General features: G+C 41.6%; 1 protein-coding gene across 1 annotated transcript in view; it reads right to left on the bottom strand.

The window, feature by feature from the left end:
* gpc5a (glypican 5a) overlaps positions 1-18,089 on the bottom strand; it is a gene marked incomplete at both ends in the record, with an annotated part of 180,721 nt that extends 162,632 nt beyond the window's left edge. The window contains 2 exons of the mRNA XM_083900499.1: positions 9,210-9,371; positions 17,945-18,089. Of these exons, the coding sequence (XP_083756625.1) occupies positions 9,210-9,371; positions 17,945-18,089 (307 nt within the window). The remainder of the gene's footprint in view (positions 1-9,209; positions 9,372-17,944) is intronic.
* Positions 18,090-18,363: the final 274 nt, after the last annotated feature.

The following is an 18,363-nucleotide window of genomic DNA, read 5'->3' as shown; positions in this document are numbered from 1 at the left end:
GTCTTTTGAATCCATCCATCTATCTTCCACCGCTGTATCCTCCACATGAGGGTGACTTCTTTATTTGGTTCCTATTAAATTATAAATATTCTTTTATAGGATTGAAACCCAGGATGTTGTGGTTGCATGGTATGGGCGTTAACTGAATGAAAGCTGACTTTACTGGACTTAACAAGACCAGAATTTGTGCACTGAAATAGAAACTCTCAGACAAAGAGTATGGAAAACATCATCCACCCAATTAGCAGCAATCAAAACATAACCCCATCCCTCACTCCCCTAACGCAGACCTTCTTGGCACAGAGTGTGTTGCACTAATTTGACGGCTGACTGTGGTCTCCTCTCCAGTCAAGCTGTGGGGGCCACTGCCATTCAACCATGTTCCTTTTTCAGTACAAAGAGTGAAAGATGTGCAGTGGATCCTTTTAAAAGCTGGTAAACAGAAACACAATTAGCATTTATGGGTGCAAACAGCAAATCCTGAGCACAACAGGCTGCCTTTCCACTTCAGCGAGAAGCAGCACTCAGTCTCCGTTTGAACGTGAGGTTTATCAGCAGCACTGACAGAACAGAAGCTCACAATTAGACCCATTTGCAAATAAAAAGAAAACAACAAAAGAAAAAAAAGAAGCTGACTGACTGGATTTCTGTGTTTCATGTCAAACTTTTTTTTCTTCCCTGGCTCGAAAAAACCAAAATGTTATATCGACTGGAACGAAGCCCACAAGCCACAGAGTGTTAATGGTCACAACAGCTTCATGCCATAAGAGATTCGAGAAACGGTAGCATTAAATGTATACCAGCTGCTCTCAGCTTTCTCAGCACGTGGTCAGAGATGAATTATGAGATATTTTCAAAACGTACGCATTACTCAGCCTGGTTGTCCCAGAGAAACGTCGCTGTTTTTACTCTTCTGAAAACCACAGGAAATGTTACATTTGGACATTCTGAGCAGAAGAAGAAAAACGTTTAAAAGCAAGCGGTTTCAATCATGTCATATCAACATGTGACGTCAATCTCAAGTATTTCGGGTAAAATTGACGAGGCGGCAGCAGCGCTGGTGTCTAAAGCCCGTCCCACACTATTGGCCAGATTTTCTCTGGATTAAAACACTGAACATCGGATGAAGTTTATGCATCAAATCAAGTCTGACTTGAAAATCCTCTCGTGTGGGACAGGATTGACTCAACGCTCAGACTGTGGGCAAATTAGATCGTTTTAGTCAAATTTTAGCAGAGTTAATTACAAGTGATCAAATAAATGTTTGTACCCAAGCAGAAACAACCTATATGGCATCGATGTAAACAGAAATATTTGATGCCGACTAAGGCAATGTAGGTTCTCCAACACACTCGGAAGGGAATTAATTCATTTTGCACACAGTAGGCCTTAATCCAGGGCCACAGCAATTAGCCAACATGACCAGTGACTAAAGCTCTATGTTTACATGGACACAAGTAATCAGAAAGAAAAAGTCTGATCACGAGTAAAATATGCCAGTCCAAAAACTCTGATATAATACAACCTATTCAGAAAAAAAAATGTTTTCAGAGCAGTTTGTGGGAGTGGACTAAGAAAGCCAATGGAACATTTTAGTTGCTATTTGAATGCAGTAACTGGTGTTTGACCTTAGGGGGGCAGTAGATATGCCGATGTTTGTATAATTTCTATAATTTGACATTAAACTGTGAAGATTTGCACCAGGATCAGCAAATAACATGACTAAATATCCATATACACTGGATTACACCTGGAAAAGTGGTTCAGGTGCTTAGTTATAATTTAAAGGTGCCATATGTAAGAATGTGGCCAAAAACGGTTACTACATTGAAATTCAAAACACAGAGGTCTTTTAGGTTTCGTTTTCTGACGTAACTGGCAACCCGTGGTTGCTCGGCAGCTGAGACTCTACTGACTGCTATGATTGGTAGACAGCAGTAGGTGGCGCCACATGCCAAAACATGGTTTCAAAACATAAACATGATTTGCAGTCTGCAAAAGATTTTTTTTAATGCAAATATTTTGTCTGTACTGTTGTTGTTGGTGAGTTCAGTTTGTTATATGAACATTATTCCTGAGTCTCTGTGACATATTAGGAGGATTTTATGGCCAGTTGCTTTAGATTTGTTACAAAATGTACCTTTAATCCTTTTAAAAATCCCATATGCAAATAGGAATGTTAAAGTGGCAGCTGGTTTTCATTTGGACAAGGACTCACCAGCAGGAGCTGTGTTTCTAACGTCGTCTTCCCCTCATTACATCACATCAGGTGCAATGAAAACTATTTACAGAAGCTGGAGCATCCTTCAGTTCTGCAGTCAGCAATACAAGGCTCTTCAAACAGCTGCTGAGATAAAAGCTCGTCCCAGAGGAGGCCATTACTGTGATCTGATGATCTCAAACCATTTCACTGCTCACACACTTTTCTCTTTTCGCTGGCATTTCAACAGCTGATTCATTGTGGTGCGTCTGTTTGACTTTTATGTGACTCCTGCACTACGGGATGCTGGGATTGCACAGGTCGGTTGCCATGGATGTAAGACAAACCTGCGCAGGATAAAAATAAAAAAAAAGATGTCCCCTAAAGCCCCCCCTGCTCAGCAGGCTGCATATTTCTGCATTGTGAGGACGAAGTGCTGGAACCTCACAACCGGTGAATGAAAACACAGTCCTGAGAGACTCACTGAGAGAGCGAGAGCAAGTGAAATCTCACAGGCTGTCGGTTTGACAGTCTGCCATCAACATGGACTTTATTCTTCTTTCTTTTTTGTCTCCACCACAGTTGAAATGGCTGTGAAATGACTTGAAAGGCAGCGGTTAAGATACTGAAATGTTATTTTTCTAGGAAAGAAAAGGGGGAAATGTAATGAAACATTACTGCTTTGAAGCTCCGGCTGTAATTAACATCTCAAGCACTTGTTTTCACTTATTTGCATTGCAAATATTGCTGAAAGTACCAGGCAGGTTTTTCTGCACAAAGGGTGCCCTTGAAGTTCCCTTTTTTTTGTTTTAACTGTGTCCAATTAAAGCAGAAAAAACACGAGCTTTCAGTCCCACAGAGACAAAAAGAAACATCTTAAATAGCATTTTATGGCTTACTTTTATTTCTCAGTGTCTCCTCAGTGTTATCCATGCACATTCCTCTAATTTCTCTATTCCCCTCTGCCTTCAGCTGCATCACATAAAGATGCCCTAATTGAAGGCTTTGCACAAAACAAATGACCACATCAGCCGGCCCCCTTTTAACTCGTCCCTCTTCCTGTCTGTGGTGGTAATGCATTATACACTCGGCCTGTTCCGCGCCGTCTCTCAAATTACTGCAGCGAGCTGCCAATCATTTGGAGACTAAATCTACGGGACCTGTTTTTCCCTGCGTGTACTTACAACCCACCTACCTCCTCAAACACAAATCCTTCCTGTCAAATGTTCCCTTCCTGAGCGCCACAGAAGTATTTAGGGCAGAGGACTAATGTTACAGTGGTAATAATAATACTGATGATGACGATGATGATGATAAGGGCGGAGGGCAGATGCTCGATGTAACATTTGATTTCAGTTACAAGAGGAAATCAATAAAGATGTTGGCTCCATTTCCAGTTTTTTTTGGTTGCTACTGCAACCTGAAAAATCCCTGAAACAAAACCCAGCAGATGGAAAAGCAATCGATTCATTCACGTTAATTCAACACTCACCGGATATGTGAGTGTCCAATCGGAATGCTTGAGAGTGGCTTTTTCTTTTAAAGGTGAAGTAAGTAGTTTATAGTGCCATCTAGAGGAGAGGCTGACATTTACACCAAAGACCTGCTCCTCTGCTCACCCCCTCCCTTCCCTGAGCGCTACGGTATCCTCAGCTGGTCAAATGTCGTCCTCGTCGTCTTTCTCCGTGTCAGCAGATGAGGTTCGTGAGGCGAGGGAGAGGGCGAGCTACCGCGGCCGTAGCCGACGAAGCGGAGAGAGTGGAGGCGGGACTTCAGCTACAAGTAAAGAGACGCTTGATTTGTTCTCTCGCGTTTGTCCTTACAGGCTCCGGTAGAAACATGGTGTCTCGCTGCTAACAGTGGCTATGCAACCGCGGCCTGCGACCATGTTATTTTACATGACTTTTTGAAACACTACGAAAATGAAACAAAAACTATTATACGGCGACTAGACAATGCAGGAGCACAAAATATGTATAAAAAAGTGGATTTTAGGTTATATAAACCCATAAATACTACACAGTGTCCCTTTAAATCTCCACACGAACAGTCACTACCTTTAAGACACACGGAGACGCAATGCAAGGTTTTCCCGCCCAGTTTGGACAGTCGGCATGGCTGTGTGTCAGGGCTTCAGTCGCACTCAATCAAATGTGTTATTTTTAGCTGATTCTGGACACAATCGGGTAGTGAGTACCGTTTTAAATGAGTACGACCCAACGGCAAAACACAAGTTGCCAACAGCCAATGAGAAACAGAAGGTGGGACGCAGGAAATAGCATCAAAAGACCACAGGAAGTAGCAGGAATATCCACCGGCACCATCTCGTAGACTTGCGAGAGTCTGCCGTGTTCAGTTGGCTTCGGTCGGTTTGACAAACCGTGCAGTCCACGCAGTCGCTAAATGTGCGATCTCCAGTCTTTCAATCGTCATTAAAAAAAATGTTTCACGTACACACTAACCGACTAACTTTTGAACATTGCTAACGACTACGAAAGTTGTGTAGCTTAAGCTCGACTGAGTCAGGCAATGGGACAACTTGCCGAGTCCGGGTACATACATGCGGAGGAGATATTCGTGGAGTGTTTGACTCCACCTCCATAGGTGGCGCTGTATCTCTATAAGCTTGAGTGTTGACCTTTACGTCAAAGAAACCGCAAACTGTATGTTTCTTACTTGTGTATGTTTGGCATAGTTTTGTTTGTTCTTTTCCGGCATTACAGTTTATATGTCGTATGTTTCTACTTAGGGGTCACAGATGGAGCAGATGAAGATGTCTGACTCCAGTCCTGTTAAGCGTATACATGCTGGAGTAATCGGACTTTGAATGGACTTATCCAGGTATGTTAGTCCGACTAAGAATTGTTTGATTTTACTCGGGCAAACAGCAACTTAAGATCTCTGCACATTTGTCCCTTTGTGCTTCCCGTACATATGGACACAAAGGCTCCTGAAATGATGAAGGCCAAATGGAACAAAAGCAAGACACAACAATGTCAACCGGTATAAAGAGGAAGGACGGGAACAGTAGACGCACGTAGATGTCATTAAACCATTTATACACGACAAAAGACAGAGACAGACGGAGCCTTTTGTCCATTATTGTGTACGTTTGATGTAGATGAAACAGGGAATCAAAAAACTAAAACTTTGTCAAATACATTTCTGGATGACAATAAGGGCAATTTTGATGTTTTTGGAAATTACAATTTTATATCAATACTAAATGTTGTTTATTCAAACATAACAATTAATTACAGCTTTGATCAAGTTTTTTACATAATTAAGTAATAATCAACCGACGCCAATAACAGGAAAAGGGGCAATTTATTGATTTATTTATAATTAAGAGAGACAGATCATCATACCATGTTGGACAGCAATTATTCTACAAATTAAGATAATAAATGAACACATTAGGACTACAGGAACAGCTTTTTTAAAGGAAAATCCTCAATCCAGAATGATATCACCACCAAAATGTAATAAATTCTTAATTTAGCCATAGCCTACATCTTCCTAAATGTTCACCCAAATCCATCCATTGCTTTTTCTTTTCTTTTTAGCTATGGTGGTCACAGACGGACAAATGATGCCAAAAACAATAAGCTCTTTGGTGACAGTAAAAATAGCCGTGAGCTGCAGCCAAGGAACGAAACGAAGTTAAACTGAGTGATTGTGCAACTTAAATGGCTTAAACTCGCGCTGTCTCTTGTGCTGCGCTGTGCTGTGCATTGGGTGGATGTTGGAAGCAGCTGCTACTGTTTGCTGACTGATGAGAGATGATGTTGACAGGGAATTCTGTTTGGTTTGGCAGGGGCGCACACACACACACACACACACACACACAAGGGCTGCTGCCATTCCACAGATGAAACCATGTGAGTGGCTGCCCTCTTTTTTTTGTGAGTGTTTTCAAACAGCGACCAGGCCCTGCAGTCTAAACTGACCACTGCCCTGTGTAAACAAAAAACACTCACTCCATGCACTATTATGAGAACTCTGCGGGGCAGAAAGGGAAAAATACACCTTCGCAAATTCAAAAAGGGGGAGTTTAAATGATGCAGGAGGCACGGTGAGCGTGGCACATAATTTCAGGCTCCTACTTTTGCCGCCCCAAAAAACACCAGTTCCTACTCTGTGAATCATAGCAGATATGATCACATGATAGTGGGATTGTTTTTCTTTCTTATGTGGGGTCAGAAGTTTTCATTCCTAAAACTGAGTCACAAACTCAGGTCTCACAATCAGCTTTAGATTACATTTCTCTCCGTAAAAGCAGAGATAGGGAAAATGAGGCCTTTCCTTTCATGGAATCTGGTCCTGGGAGACTCAAACTCATAATCCTCATCCCTTAAAAGGAGTTTAAACATTGATATATTTTCGAATATACAAAAATAAGAAATTAACTGATCAATGAATGCCTACTTATTGTTTAAACCTTAGGGTTTTGCTTGGTTCACATTTTACGTGCTTTTCATTCTTTGTCTTTATAACATTATGATAAATGATCATTTTGACTGTGTTCAGGCGAAAATACATCATGTACAAAAAAGTGTTCTTAACTCAGACCGTTAAGTGCAAAAAAATGTCCCATTGAAACCCATTCAAATAATAACATGCATCTGGGTGTCAATCTGGGCTTTTGCCTGGGAATTGATCATTTTTACTACTCTCCACCAGATGGCGTCGTTTTTGGCCATATTCTGCATATGAAGCGAAAATGTAAATTCTGCTTTCAAAACCCATAAATAAGACATTACTCGGTAACTCAGTAATCTCTATGCATACTCACTAAAATACTAAACAAGTATGAGTACAAATAACAGTTTTTCTTCATAAATAAGTAAAATTAAAGAATAGGGGCCGGGTCAAAAATATCGATTTGGTGATATACGTATCGTCGTCCTTTCTTGTGCGATACTATAATCACTAAGCAAGGGCAAGTATCGATATTGTGGTGGATTATGGTGGAGAAAGCTAAAGTTAAGAGATGCTTAACATAGACTTGATGACCCTTTCACGTTAATGTTTTGTTTTCTTCAGTTAGACAGATATCTGATGTATCGCTATATGATTGTGTTGCACTATAGTGACAGTCACAGAATCGCTGTATCGTGATATTATTGGTATCGCGGACCATGTATCGCGTATATCGTGAGGTACCCTGTGATTCCCTCTTGTTTCCTGTTATTTTAGGAATTTATTTAGCAATTTCATTTTTTTAATTTGTGACTTGATTGACACGTGACAACTATGTCCACTTCTGTGCTATTTTCTCTGATATTTCACTACAGCAAACGTGTATCACCTGCCTCATACATTAAAAAGAAGTTTCATAAGACTCGCAGCGTCAATGGGTTCGGTTTCAAAGCACTGGTTTCCAGAAATCCCCATTCTTTACAAACGTCAGCATAGATGTTAAGTGTTTCAGTAAACATCAAAACCAGAGTATACACACATGAAACGTCTGATGACAAAAGGCGAACCGCGACTAAAACACTGTGATTACGCGAGACTCTCCTATAAATCATTTGAGTTTAGGAGGAGGATAACAGCACGCCTTTTAAACTCAGAGACGTCGTTAAAGTGAATTGGCGTAATGACATGTCTGAGACTGTACATTTCGAGTCATAAGCTCTGTGTTTGTTGCACACGCCGTCACGTGACGGCCTCTTAGCTCCAGTGGGAGAAACGTCCCACACTGGGCACAAACACACAGAGCAGCAAGCTGCTGCCTGTGAGTCAGCTGTCAATCACCGCTGAGAGAAATAAAGTAATTGAAGGGGGGGGAAAAGAGTTTAAAGACAAATGAAAAGATAAATACTGATGTTTTAAACCAAAGCCGCTCCCTGAGACTGAGCCTTGAACCACATAATGGTCATAGGAGAATTCCCTCTCCAGTCCTTTCCTTAAAATTTAATTAAGATATGTATCATTTCTGCATTAAAATATCTAAAATTGACAAAGGGACCGTTGTCATTCGTCGCCTTTTAATTACTTCATTCAATTTGCAATGTTTTAAATACTTTGCTTTTAAAAGTGTACATAAACAATAAACTTTTAAACAACCAATAACAATAATACCTGCAAAGATTTTCAAAATAAAAGCCTTGTTGAAAAACAAATGAATGGAAACAAAAACCGAAAGTGCTTTTACTTTGAAACTTTTACTTTGACTGAAAGAGATGTCACAAAAAAAAGAGCAGATGTTGTACAACATATGTAATTTAACAAAAGCTGGAAATCAAAGCAACTTGAGGAAAAAGACTGAGAGGATCGGTCACTTCATCAGGACGGTAGCTGAAGCTCATGATCCCATCAAACAATTCACTGGTTTCATTAACAGGCTCCCAAAAAAAACTTATATTAGTCAAATAATGTGATTTGGATTATTTTTTTAGTCCATGTAAATCACAGTTAAAATGCAAAAATAATCACATATACCAATTTTGAATCATATCACAATCACAGCCTCAATATGATTTCTTTTTTTTTTGCATATTCTGCAACTTTAGCTCCTGCCACAGTTGACCAAATTGGGTCACGAAGGTTTGTCATGTTTAAAAAAAAAGAAAAGGGGGGAGGGGGGGGGGGGCTCCCATATAGAGTTTGTGAAACACTGGCCTAAATAACAGGGTTTTGTGAGGATTTAAGGCAGCAGGACACATATTTACCCTGACACATGGCCTCCTGAGTCTCCTGCAGTAACAGCCAACCTGTCTCATGATCAGAGTGAAGTGCTAGATCTGCGAGGAGGACAGACCCTTCTCTGTTCGCCCTTCAGCGGAGCCTCACTGCACGCACACACACACACCTACACACCTACACACACACACTCTGACTCATCCACTGTTTTTACTGCACCCACACAAACCCTAACTCCTCAGCGTAGACCCAGAAGTACAAACAAACATCTACACACATACAATTATCCACATAAACACTGGAGCACTCATCTCAGCACAAGTTTGTGAAGTTTAACCCCTTTGACCCAGTTAGCTCTTACCTTGAAACGCGGCCACATTGCGAGAGATGAGATACTTGAGGCTGGTGCTGGACATCTGGAGCAGATTCTGGATGTCTCGCCGCGCTGCCAACTGGTACTTCTCCTCCATCTTTTTGGTGCAGCAGGTCAGGTTCCTGGACATGCAGACTTGAAGGTCTGAACCTAAGAGTCACCAGAGAGACATTTTTGTGTGATTTGAGCGCGTGGAAAAAGCAAATAATCGTTCACACGCGGTCAATTGAGAGTGTCCAATTTACCTAATTCCCATATTACATGTTTTTGGACTGTGAATGGAAAGCGGAGAACCTGGAGAAAATCCTGCACATGCACACGGGAAGAACATACAAACTCCATGCAGGGTTAGAACCTTGTTCCGACCGGGTCACAAAGCCAGGTCTTCTTGCTGCCAAGGCAAGAGTGCTAACCGCTACACCAACCGCGTGGCCCCGACATTTGTGCCATTTCACGTAATTTCAAAGACATAAATTATCGTACTGTGTAACAAATATTACTCTCCCATAATGAGGAAATAAGCAGCAAACAACATGACTCAGCTAAAATGCTTCCATTTTAGTGCTGGGTACATTAACGGCAGTTCTCAGCATCAGCAGCATCAACATTAACGGACATTGACGCATATTGCGTTTCCAAGATGACTGACCGGAAAAAGACGTACATGACGTCATGTTTACGTGCCGCAGCACTGCAGTCCAGGCACCATTTACCACTTAGCTCCGTTAGCTACGTTACCTCCTTTAGCACGCCTACAGTCGAACTGGATCGGACTGTTTATTAAACAAAAAGAGCAGCGATACAAATAACCTGCGTACCTGTGTACTGCGTTAAAGTAACGCTAAACTTTAAACTCATTTTAACAATTGGAGTCACGTAAACATGACGTCATGCGTTAATGTGCGCTAAGGTTGAAGCCTTTTACGCCGTTAACTGTCGTTAACGCATTAACGTGCCCAGCATTATTATATTTGTATCTGTCCGATATCCGATCCGGGGATTTTTACCAACATCGGGCGAATACCGACACCGAGTAACGCATCGGCTCATCTGCAGCCATAGTTAGCATAACTCCTCCTCCTCAAATTCTGTATCGATATAAAAACCCTTGAGCGAGCTTTTATGAGCAGTTTACCGTTCACTCAAGAGTAACTGCACGGGCATGGGTCAAAATATCGATTTGGTGATATTTCGTTCTCGTCGTACTTCTTTGCGCAATATAATAATCGATATTTTACAAACAACAAACACGTTAAAGGTTACATAGAGTGGTCCTGTTGCACATAAATGTTAGTTATGGAGGTCTACTTACATATATTAACTTGTTTTTATGGTCAAAAACCTCCTAGTTTCTGTAAACGAGCCGATAGAAATCCTCTTTTCTGACGGTGTTTTTCTGCTGCGAGATTTCAGAGTGAACTTTCACCCCCAGAAGACAGAGTCTTGTGATTGGCCAGTACTATCCAGCACATCCGTTCTCAGAAGCACAGCGCCCCCCTCTGGAACGGTGGATGCACTGCTCCTCATTATCAAAACATTGTTTTAACAGTGTTTAAAAATAGCTTCTTCACGACTCCCCGCCGCAGTCCCTTTTAAAAATATTGGGTTTTATTGTTTGAAAATACACTTGTTCTTTGTGCTCCCTGATTTCTTCATTGTGCCGTGGCTTTTTGTTTGTGCGCGGACCTTAGGAAGCTGCCTGATGATTGGAGACTGAGTTTTTTAGCGATAGCTGAATGGACCGGCATCCGACGACATAATTGTAAGCATCTAATGTTTATAATCTGACAAACATTAGATACTTAGAATTATAAGTTCTAGAAAATATTGACACAAATCTAATTCCATAGGAAACCGGTGGTAGAGTCGAGGGAGATCATTTTACACACTCTTTAAAAGAGTCAAAAACAGGAATGCTTACAGTGGTTTACAGGATTTGACAGCTCCTGCCTGTGCCTCTCTATGTGTTACTGTGACATTCCACTCACTGAGATAACCATTTGTTTTGGGTTTTTTTTTTTACTTTCGAGTATGCAGGATTGTCAGAAAAGACTTGGAAGAAAAAAAACTCCTGCATTGACTCAAAACCACTTCTTAAGTTGTAACAGTTTCTAATCCAGTTACTGGAGATGTGTCCTTGAAAAATAAGAACATGTACGCATGGTATAAATAGTAACAAGTAACAACAGTCAAATATAAGCTATAATGTGTGAATGGCTCAGCCCAAATAAATTAAGCAGAGTTTCTGTTTCTGTTTCTTTACCTAAATGTATTAAAAGTACACACGTTGTCAGTTCTTCTAATTATTTGGTCAGTAACAGTAACAGACAACACGTGTATGACATTCTCCTTGAAAACAAGTTCCAATATTAATTATCGATATTTAATAACTTCTGTTTTAGTCGCAGTGGATGCTGCACTTCGCTGTTTTTCAAACACCAACAGCATTTTTGGGACAAACTAATGCTAATATGCGAATATAAGGGGCAAAACCTAAACCTCTCGTTTTCTTCAAGACGCTCCACTTTGCCTGTGTCCTGTAAAGGCAAGTAAGGCGAGTGGATGTGACACCTTAAAGCGCTCGCAGGTATGGATGAGTGAGTGTGTCAAACTATTTTCAGTGTGTGGTATTTAAACATCAATCATCATCTCCCGCAATACAAATAGGATTTTAAACAGTTACAGGTTAGCTTTGACTCCAACTCAATTAAATGAAAAAAAAAAGAATAAATCACTCCACTCCTCTTAATCAGCAGGAAAACAACAGCCACGGGGATTAAGAGATAATTCAGGTTTACGAGAAGTGGTTTTATGATGGATTGACACATTTCTGTAGTGATAGCGCTGCCAAATCCAGTAGTACTGAAGTACTGAACGATTATATAAAACAAGGAGGTTCTATGAAGTAATGATGAAAATGACATGACTGATACCAAACTGAGTGGAGTGGAGTATAGTGTCCAATGGAAAAGTGCCAATAGATTTTAGTCACTTAACAAATCTACGCCTGCTGAAGTCCATGATCTCTTACGAAGTGTGTTTGCTGCCTTCTCTCATCGTTAGATGAGCCATAAACTTTGGGGAACTCGAGTTTTGAACTCCCAGCTCCCAAACTCCATAGAGAAAGTCAGGAATTTTACATGACAGCACACAGGAGTTCCTGAACCACTGCTGCCCCCATTAGTAAGTTCAAATGTGTTATTCTTTCACTCTAAAACAGAGGTGTCAAACGTACGGCCCCGGGGGCCAGAACTGGCCCGCCAGAGGGTCCAATCCGGCCCACGGGATGAATTTGTTAAAATGTCAATGTCAAATCCAATATTTTTGTCTTGACTTGAGATCAAATTGTGCTGTATGTGGCCCCTGAACAAAAATGAGTTTGACACCCCTTTGACATCCGATGTTTGGATTTACCCAAGTGACACAACCTTAGCAAACCAGGCAGCAGTAGACCAGCAGCTCCTGTGTCGCCACGAACCAAAAACGTAGGTTTTCTCTATGGACTTTGGTGCAGGCGAGTGGTTAAATTACACATTTTTGTTTCCAGTCTAATAAATGTATTGTTAAAATATCAAAGACTGGATCAGGCAGATACTTAAGTTGCTAAATGTCTGTTTTTCCTACCACAGGGTTCACAACCGCAAATAACCCGAGGGCCACAGCATTTAGTCTGGTCAGTAGGGGGGCGGTCAAGGGAAAAGTACAACTTTTTTGGGGGGAAAAAGCAGCCATAACAATATTTATGACAATATTTCACAATAAATGTGTATTGGAAATGTTGACATGGAACAATGTAACGTTCACAACAAAAACACATATTTATGATGCACAATTAATCTCTTTTAGAGCGTTGCTAATTAGCAATAACATCTGTCGTGTAGAGTATGTTTCAGACCGGCCCAACGAGCCTTTATGGTAGACGTAGACATACCAAAAACAATCAAGCCGTATAATACCTGTGTTTTTGTGGCAGCTCACAAGTTTAAAAAATGCTCAAGCGGAGCGAGAAAACCAAAACACCAAAGATCCCGAGGGGAGATCAGAGTCAAACGCGTTATCGCCTCAGTGAGCGATGTCTCAGATTTTTGTAAACAACCAGTACGCGCATATACGGGGCAATCAAAACATCCTAAGAGCTGCCAAAAACTGTGCACAAGCCCCTCTGACAAGCCTAGGCAGAGCTCGCAGAGACGTTTCCACAGACACTATCTGGGGGGGGGGGCAGAGGAGGAGGCGATGGCAACACACGCGCAGGAATTCAAACTTTTCCAGATAAAGGCCACATTATACTTCTCCGACTGCGTATGCGTTATCCGTCTGCGTCACCACGGAGACGCCTTGAGCATTTATACTTCTGCGTCGTGGTGACGGACACTCGCTGCAATTTCCCGCCCGATCAGTAGGGGTCGCTGCGCAAGGTTGTTGTGCTTCTGGCTACAGTGAGCAATGGCGTCCGAGAAAGAAAGAGAGAGAAAGACTGTTGTTGTTGAAACAGTGGCCGTTTCTCACTTTTCTGTGTCACTGAACGCAGTTTTAAGATAATTTGAGGCGAGAAATTGTCCATTTAGAGTCTAAACATGTGCTGTGTGTGTTAAGATATGACGTATTTATAGTTCGGCAGCGGCGTTATCGGCGGGGATCAGCTCCGCCTCTGTCAGGACGCCCGGAGCGCACTGAGAGCCGGCACAGAGCAGCTTAGCTCGGCCTGTCCTGAGGACCAATCGCAGCTCTTGCCGTCTCCGTTGTCCCTTGACGGAGTGACGGACACTTAAAAAATATTCCGTGCAGCCGGAGACGACGCAGAGGCTCTTCGACAGGTTCTGCGTCGACGCAGAGGACTCTGCGTAGCTACGCAGAGCACTTTACGCAGGAGTATAAATTGGGCTTAAGACAACAACGAAAGCACGCAAAAAAAAAGCCTTGCTTTTCTAAACCCCCCAAAAAGCTTCCCAGAACTGTTTCCACGTCCACACCACAGACACAGCTTTACTTTGGCTGAGACGACGCGACTCGTGCGACTTGCTGTGATCTGACCCAACGTGAAGGAAACGCACTTGGATTCCTGGAATTTCTGGAGGCCCACGCTCACTCGTAGATAACTTCAGAAATCACGCCCGTGGGGATCCGAATCTGATGTAATCCAGCTCCCTGCCTCCATCGCCCAGGTGAATTTGGGAGTTGGAAGAGATTATGCTAGAAACAAGTAGCAAGTGTTTTTTTTTTTTACAGCATCGCTACTGAATCGGGAGCTTATCGACGCTTGAACTGCGCGAGGCAAACAAGTCGCCACAAAGAAAGTCCTTCTCCGCGCACAGCTCTACAAAGAGAGGTTTAAATCCACACAGGCTCATTACTGGGGGGGAAGAAGTCATGATGGTATTATAAGGGGCTATTTAGAGGTTTAAGAGGCGTTAAAGGGGGTTTTTGTGACAAATACGCAGCCAAAAGGAGGAAAAAGGAGCAACGGTGGTTTATAGGGAGCACTTTGTGGCAGGACAGTAATCAACACCATTAAGATTTACTTTTCCAAGAAGAGCTGTAGAGCAGCGGCGGCAGCAGCAAGTGGACCACTCAATTACAGTCCACATGAAATACCCATAATCCTCTCCCCTCTGTTTTTGTACAGAACTGTGTTGAAGAACTGCAGCTTGGGTGGTGTTCACACTGTTAACGTGTCCAGAGTGTCACATTAAGCAGGGTTTATTATTGGCAGAAACTAGTATACGCTTCCCATAAGTATGTTTGTATAAGTGCATAATTGCTTTAAATAAAATAAAAACAATAATAATGTTTGCCTTTATCTAGGAGAGCTAACCCAACAACCAATCCTTGGTTTAGGAGTATATTAAGGAGACTCGTATGTGTGTGACACTGTTTCTGCATTCGCTCTTATGCCTCTCTCAATCTCCATTCCCGACCTTGAACTTCTGTACGGACACCGTTAAGTCGGCCTAATTACATGACATTAGAAAAGAAAAAAATCTAATTAGTGTGTTAATCCGGCAAAGACCAGACTTTGAAAATACATGTAGACATGTTAGCCTGACTGAAATTGTGTACAATTGAATTGTTTTCGGTCTAACACGACCGGCTTGTGCGGTCAATAGATGTTCAACTGGACTCAAACTGGACTCAAACTGGATTCAATCTGGACTCAAACTGGACTCAATCTGGACTCAAACTGGACTCAAACTGGATTCAATCTGGACTCAATCTGGACTCAATCTGGACTCAAACTGGACTCAAACTGGATTCAATCTGGACTCAAACTGGACTCAATCTGGACTCAATCTGGACTCAAACTGGACTCAATCTGGACTCAATCAGGACTCAAACTGGACTCAAACTGGACTCAATCTGGACTCAAACTGGACTCAAACTGGACTAATCGGGACTCAAACTGGATCAAACTGGGCTCAATCTGGACTCAAACTGGACTCAAACTGGTCTCAAACTGGACTCAATCTGGACTCAAATGTCCCACAGTTCCCAGAGGACAACATCGAGGCCAACGTGGTTTACTTTAATGGTTCGCAGAAAGACACAGAATTGTGACTTACGTGCTACCAACTAACCACCAGCTCACTTAGTTTGGGTCTGTAAATGTAAATGGAAAACACCACATAGGAACGAGCTGAAATTCAAGCATATCGCCACCTAGACGTGGTTCTCAAACTGTGGTACGTGTACCACCAGTGGTGCACGAGCTTCCTCTGGTGGTACTTGCAGGACAATCAGTCATACAGTTCAACTGTATGTACCGGGGTATGTGATCGGAGCAGAGCTGAGGACATTTGAAACAAGAAAAAAATTACACAAATAAGCTCGGGAAAAATCGACCACGATACCAAAGAAATGACGATGGTGAATGCTGCTTCGATTTGACGAAAAAAGACTTCAAATATTGTGTAATTTGCACAAAAAAAGAAGGAAAAACATGTCTGTTGTGCAAAGGCCTTTAGAGTCACCTCCATCTTCATGTAATTTCACTATACCAGTGTCTGAAGCAGGTTCTGAACTCTGCTGCCAGGGTTCTCACAAGGACCAAACCTTGGCAACATATCACTCCCACACTGAAACATCTGCATATACATATATATGTATACATACATACATATATACATATATATATATATATATATATATATATACATATATATATATATACATACATTCCCACATATACTATACATTCCCACTTAAAATACTGGCAAAACAAACAACTTCCCTGTTGCTCATCGTCAAATGTTAGAAAACTCGTCCTACAACACGTTTCATTATGGATTCACAGAACGTACGTACAGACGATCACAAAGTACAACTTCAAAGATGAAGCGTGACTTCAGTGAGCTCTAATCATGTGATGATACAGGACACACACACACGCCGCCGCCGCGTTTTCCCTGTAAATGTCTTGATTTTAAAAGTCTCACACAGAAGGATGTTATTTGACAAGATCAGTGAGTCGACTCGGTCCCTGTGTTCTGCTCGTCTTCTGTGTCATTATCACGACTGAAGTGCACACACACACACCCCCCCCCCCCCCCCCACACACACACACACACACACACACACACACACACACACACACGCCTCTGAAATGTGTTTGGAGGGAGAGAAGAAAAAAAGAGAGGCTGCGTTTTTAAAAGCTACAAAGAGCTCACAGAAGAAAATGACAGGTCAAAAAGCTCCAAGTGAGGATAATGAGCTCTTCTGTGTGTGTGTGTGTGTGTGTGTGTGTGTGTGTGTGTGTGTGTGTGTGTGTGTGTGTGTGTGTGTGTGTGTGTGTGTGTGTGTGTGTGTGTGTGTGTGGCAGCTTCATATTTATGTTGAATAATTCAACCGTTTAACGAGGACATGCTTTCATATGTGTAAAAGTGGTGTCACTTGTTAATGGGCACAGTTTAATTTAGGATTATTATGCGATGATGATTCTGGGGTAGAATTTTTATTATTTGGGACACAAATGATGTAGAAATACATAATATTGTGGTTTAAATCCATATATAATGTAGTGTGTGTGTAAATTGATGTAAATATAAGGGGGAGGTGTCGAAAAAAGTGCAATCATTTGTGTTACAGGCTTTTTTCACACATTCAGTGCTGGCAAAACAGTGAATTGTGAGGAAAACAAGTGACAACTTCTAATTTGACTTACTTATATTGACAATAAAGACTCTTTTCCTGCAAATAAATTGCTGTTAATTATAATTAAAAGTATAAATACATTGTTGTTTATTTAATTGTGTATTACAGATCTCACATTATGGGTGTAAAGTAAAGTACAAGCCTTGACTTCTTTCTGCTACTTTGGAATGTGAAAGTTTGTACTTTGTTTTATTAACGCAGGTCAAAAATGGTAATAATGTGTGTTGAACAGGCTAAATTAAAGGGGGAAAACTTATGATTAAGACTCTTTTTATCCAAACAAAATGCAGCAAAACTAACATGATGAACAAAATAAAGTGCAACTTTATAAATATAACTCATTAAAGGAGAATGGTCAGCATTTTTAAAAGTGATAGTGGCGAATTGAACAAGTCTTGACTTCTTTTTCCCCCTTGTTTATACAATATATTGTGTTTATAAGCATATGTGTGTGTTATTTGTACCCTAGTTAATGGAAATACAGGAGGAAAACAAGTGTTAGAGGCTGATTTAAGGGAATTCCACAGCAGAAAAATCATCCTTTCAATCACTCACATCAGTGTGTGGAGTCTTACCTGGTCTGGGGCTTAAAGGTAATAATTGGTTTGGTCCGATTTGTCTGAGTTGGAAAACTTTACGCACTTCGTCGCATCCGTTTCCGAACCCTAATCCACAGCAACACGCCAGGAGGAAAACGCAGTGCGTCCACAGTGGGTCCATTTTCACCAGATTTGGGTCCCAAATAAAAAAGAAAACAAACACAAATCAAAGGTTATCTCTCTCCCGCTCTCTCTCTCTCTCTCTCTCTCTCTCTAGAAGTGTATGTTTTCCTCGTAAATCTTCTGGTCCAGGTCTCAGGTGAAGGCTCGTGTTACGTCCACATGTCTCACGGTGTCAGAGTGCGCGTCCTCGCTCGTTTGAGTCCACGAGAGACGCAGCTCACGGCGACTTCACTTCAGGAGCAGCGGACGCGCAGGAAGTTACTGCGGCGCGA

This window comes from Microchirus variegatus (genome assembly GCF_963457635.1).
Source record: "Microchirus variegatus genome assembly, chromosome: 14".
Classification (NCBI taxonomy): domain Eukaryota; kingdom Metazoa; phylum Chordata; class Actinopteri; order Pleuronectiformes; family Soleidae; genus Microchirus; species Microchirus variegatus.
This window is presented reverse-complemented; position numbering and strand designations above follow the sequence as displayed.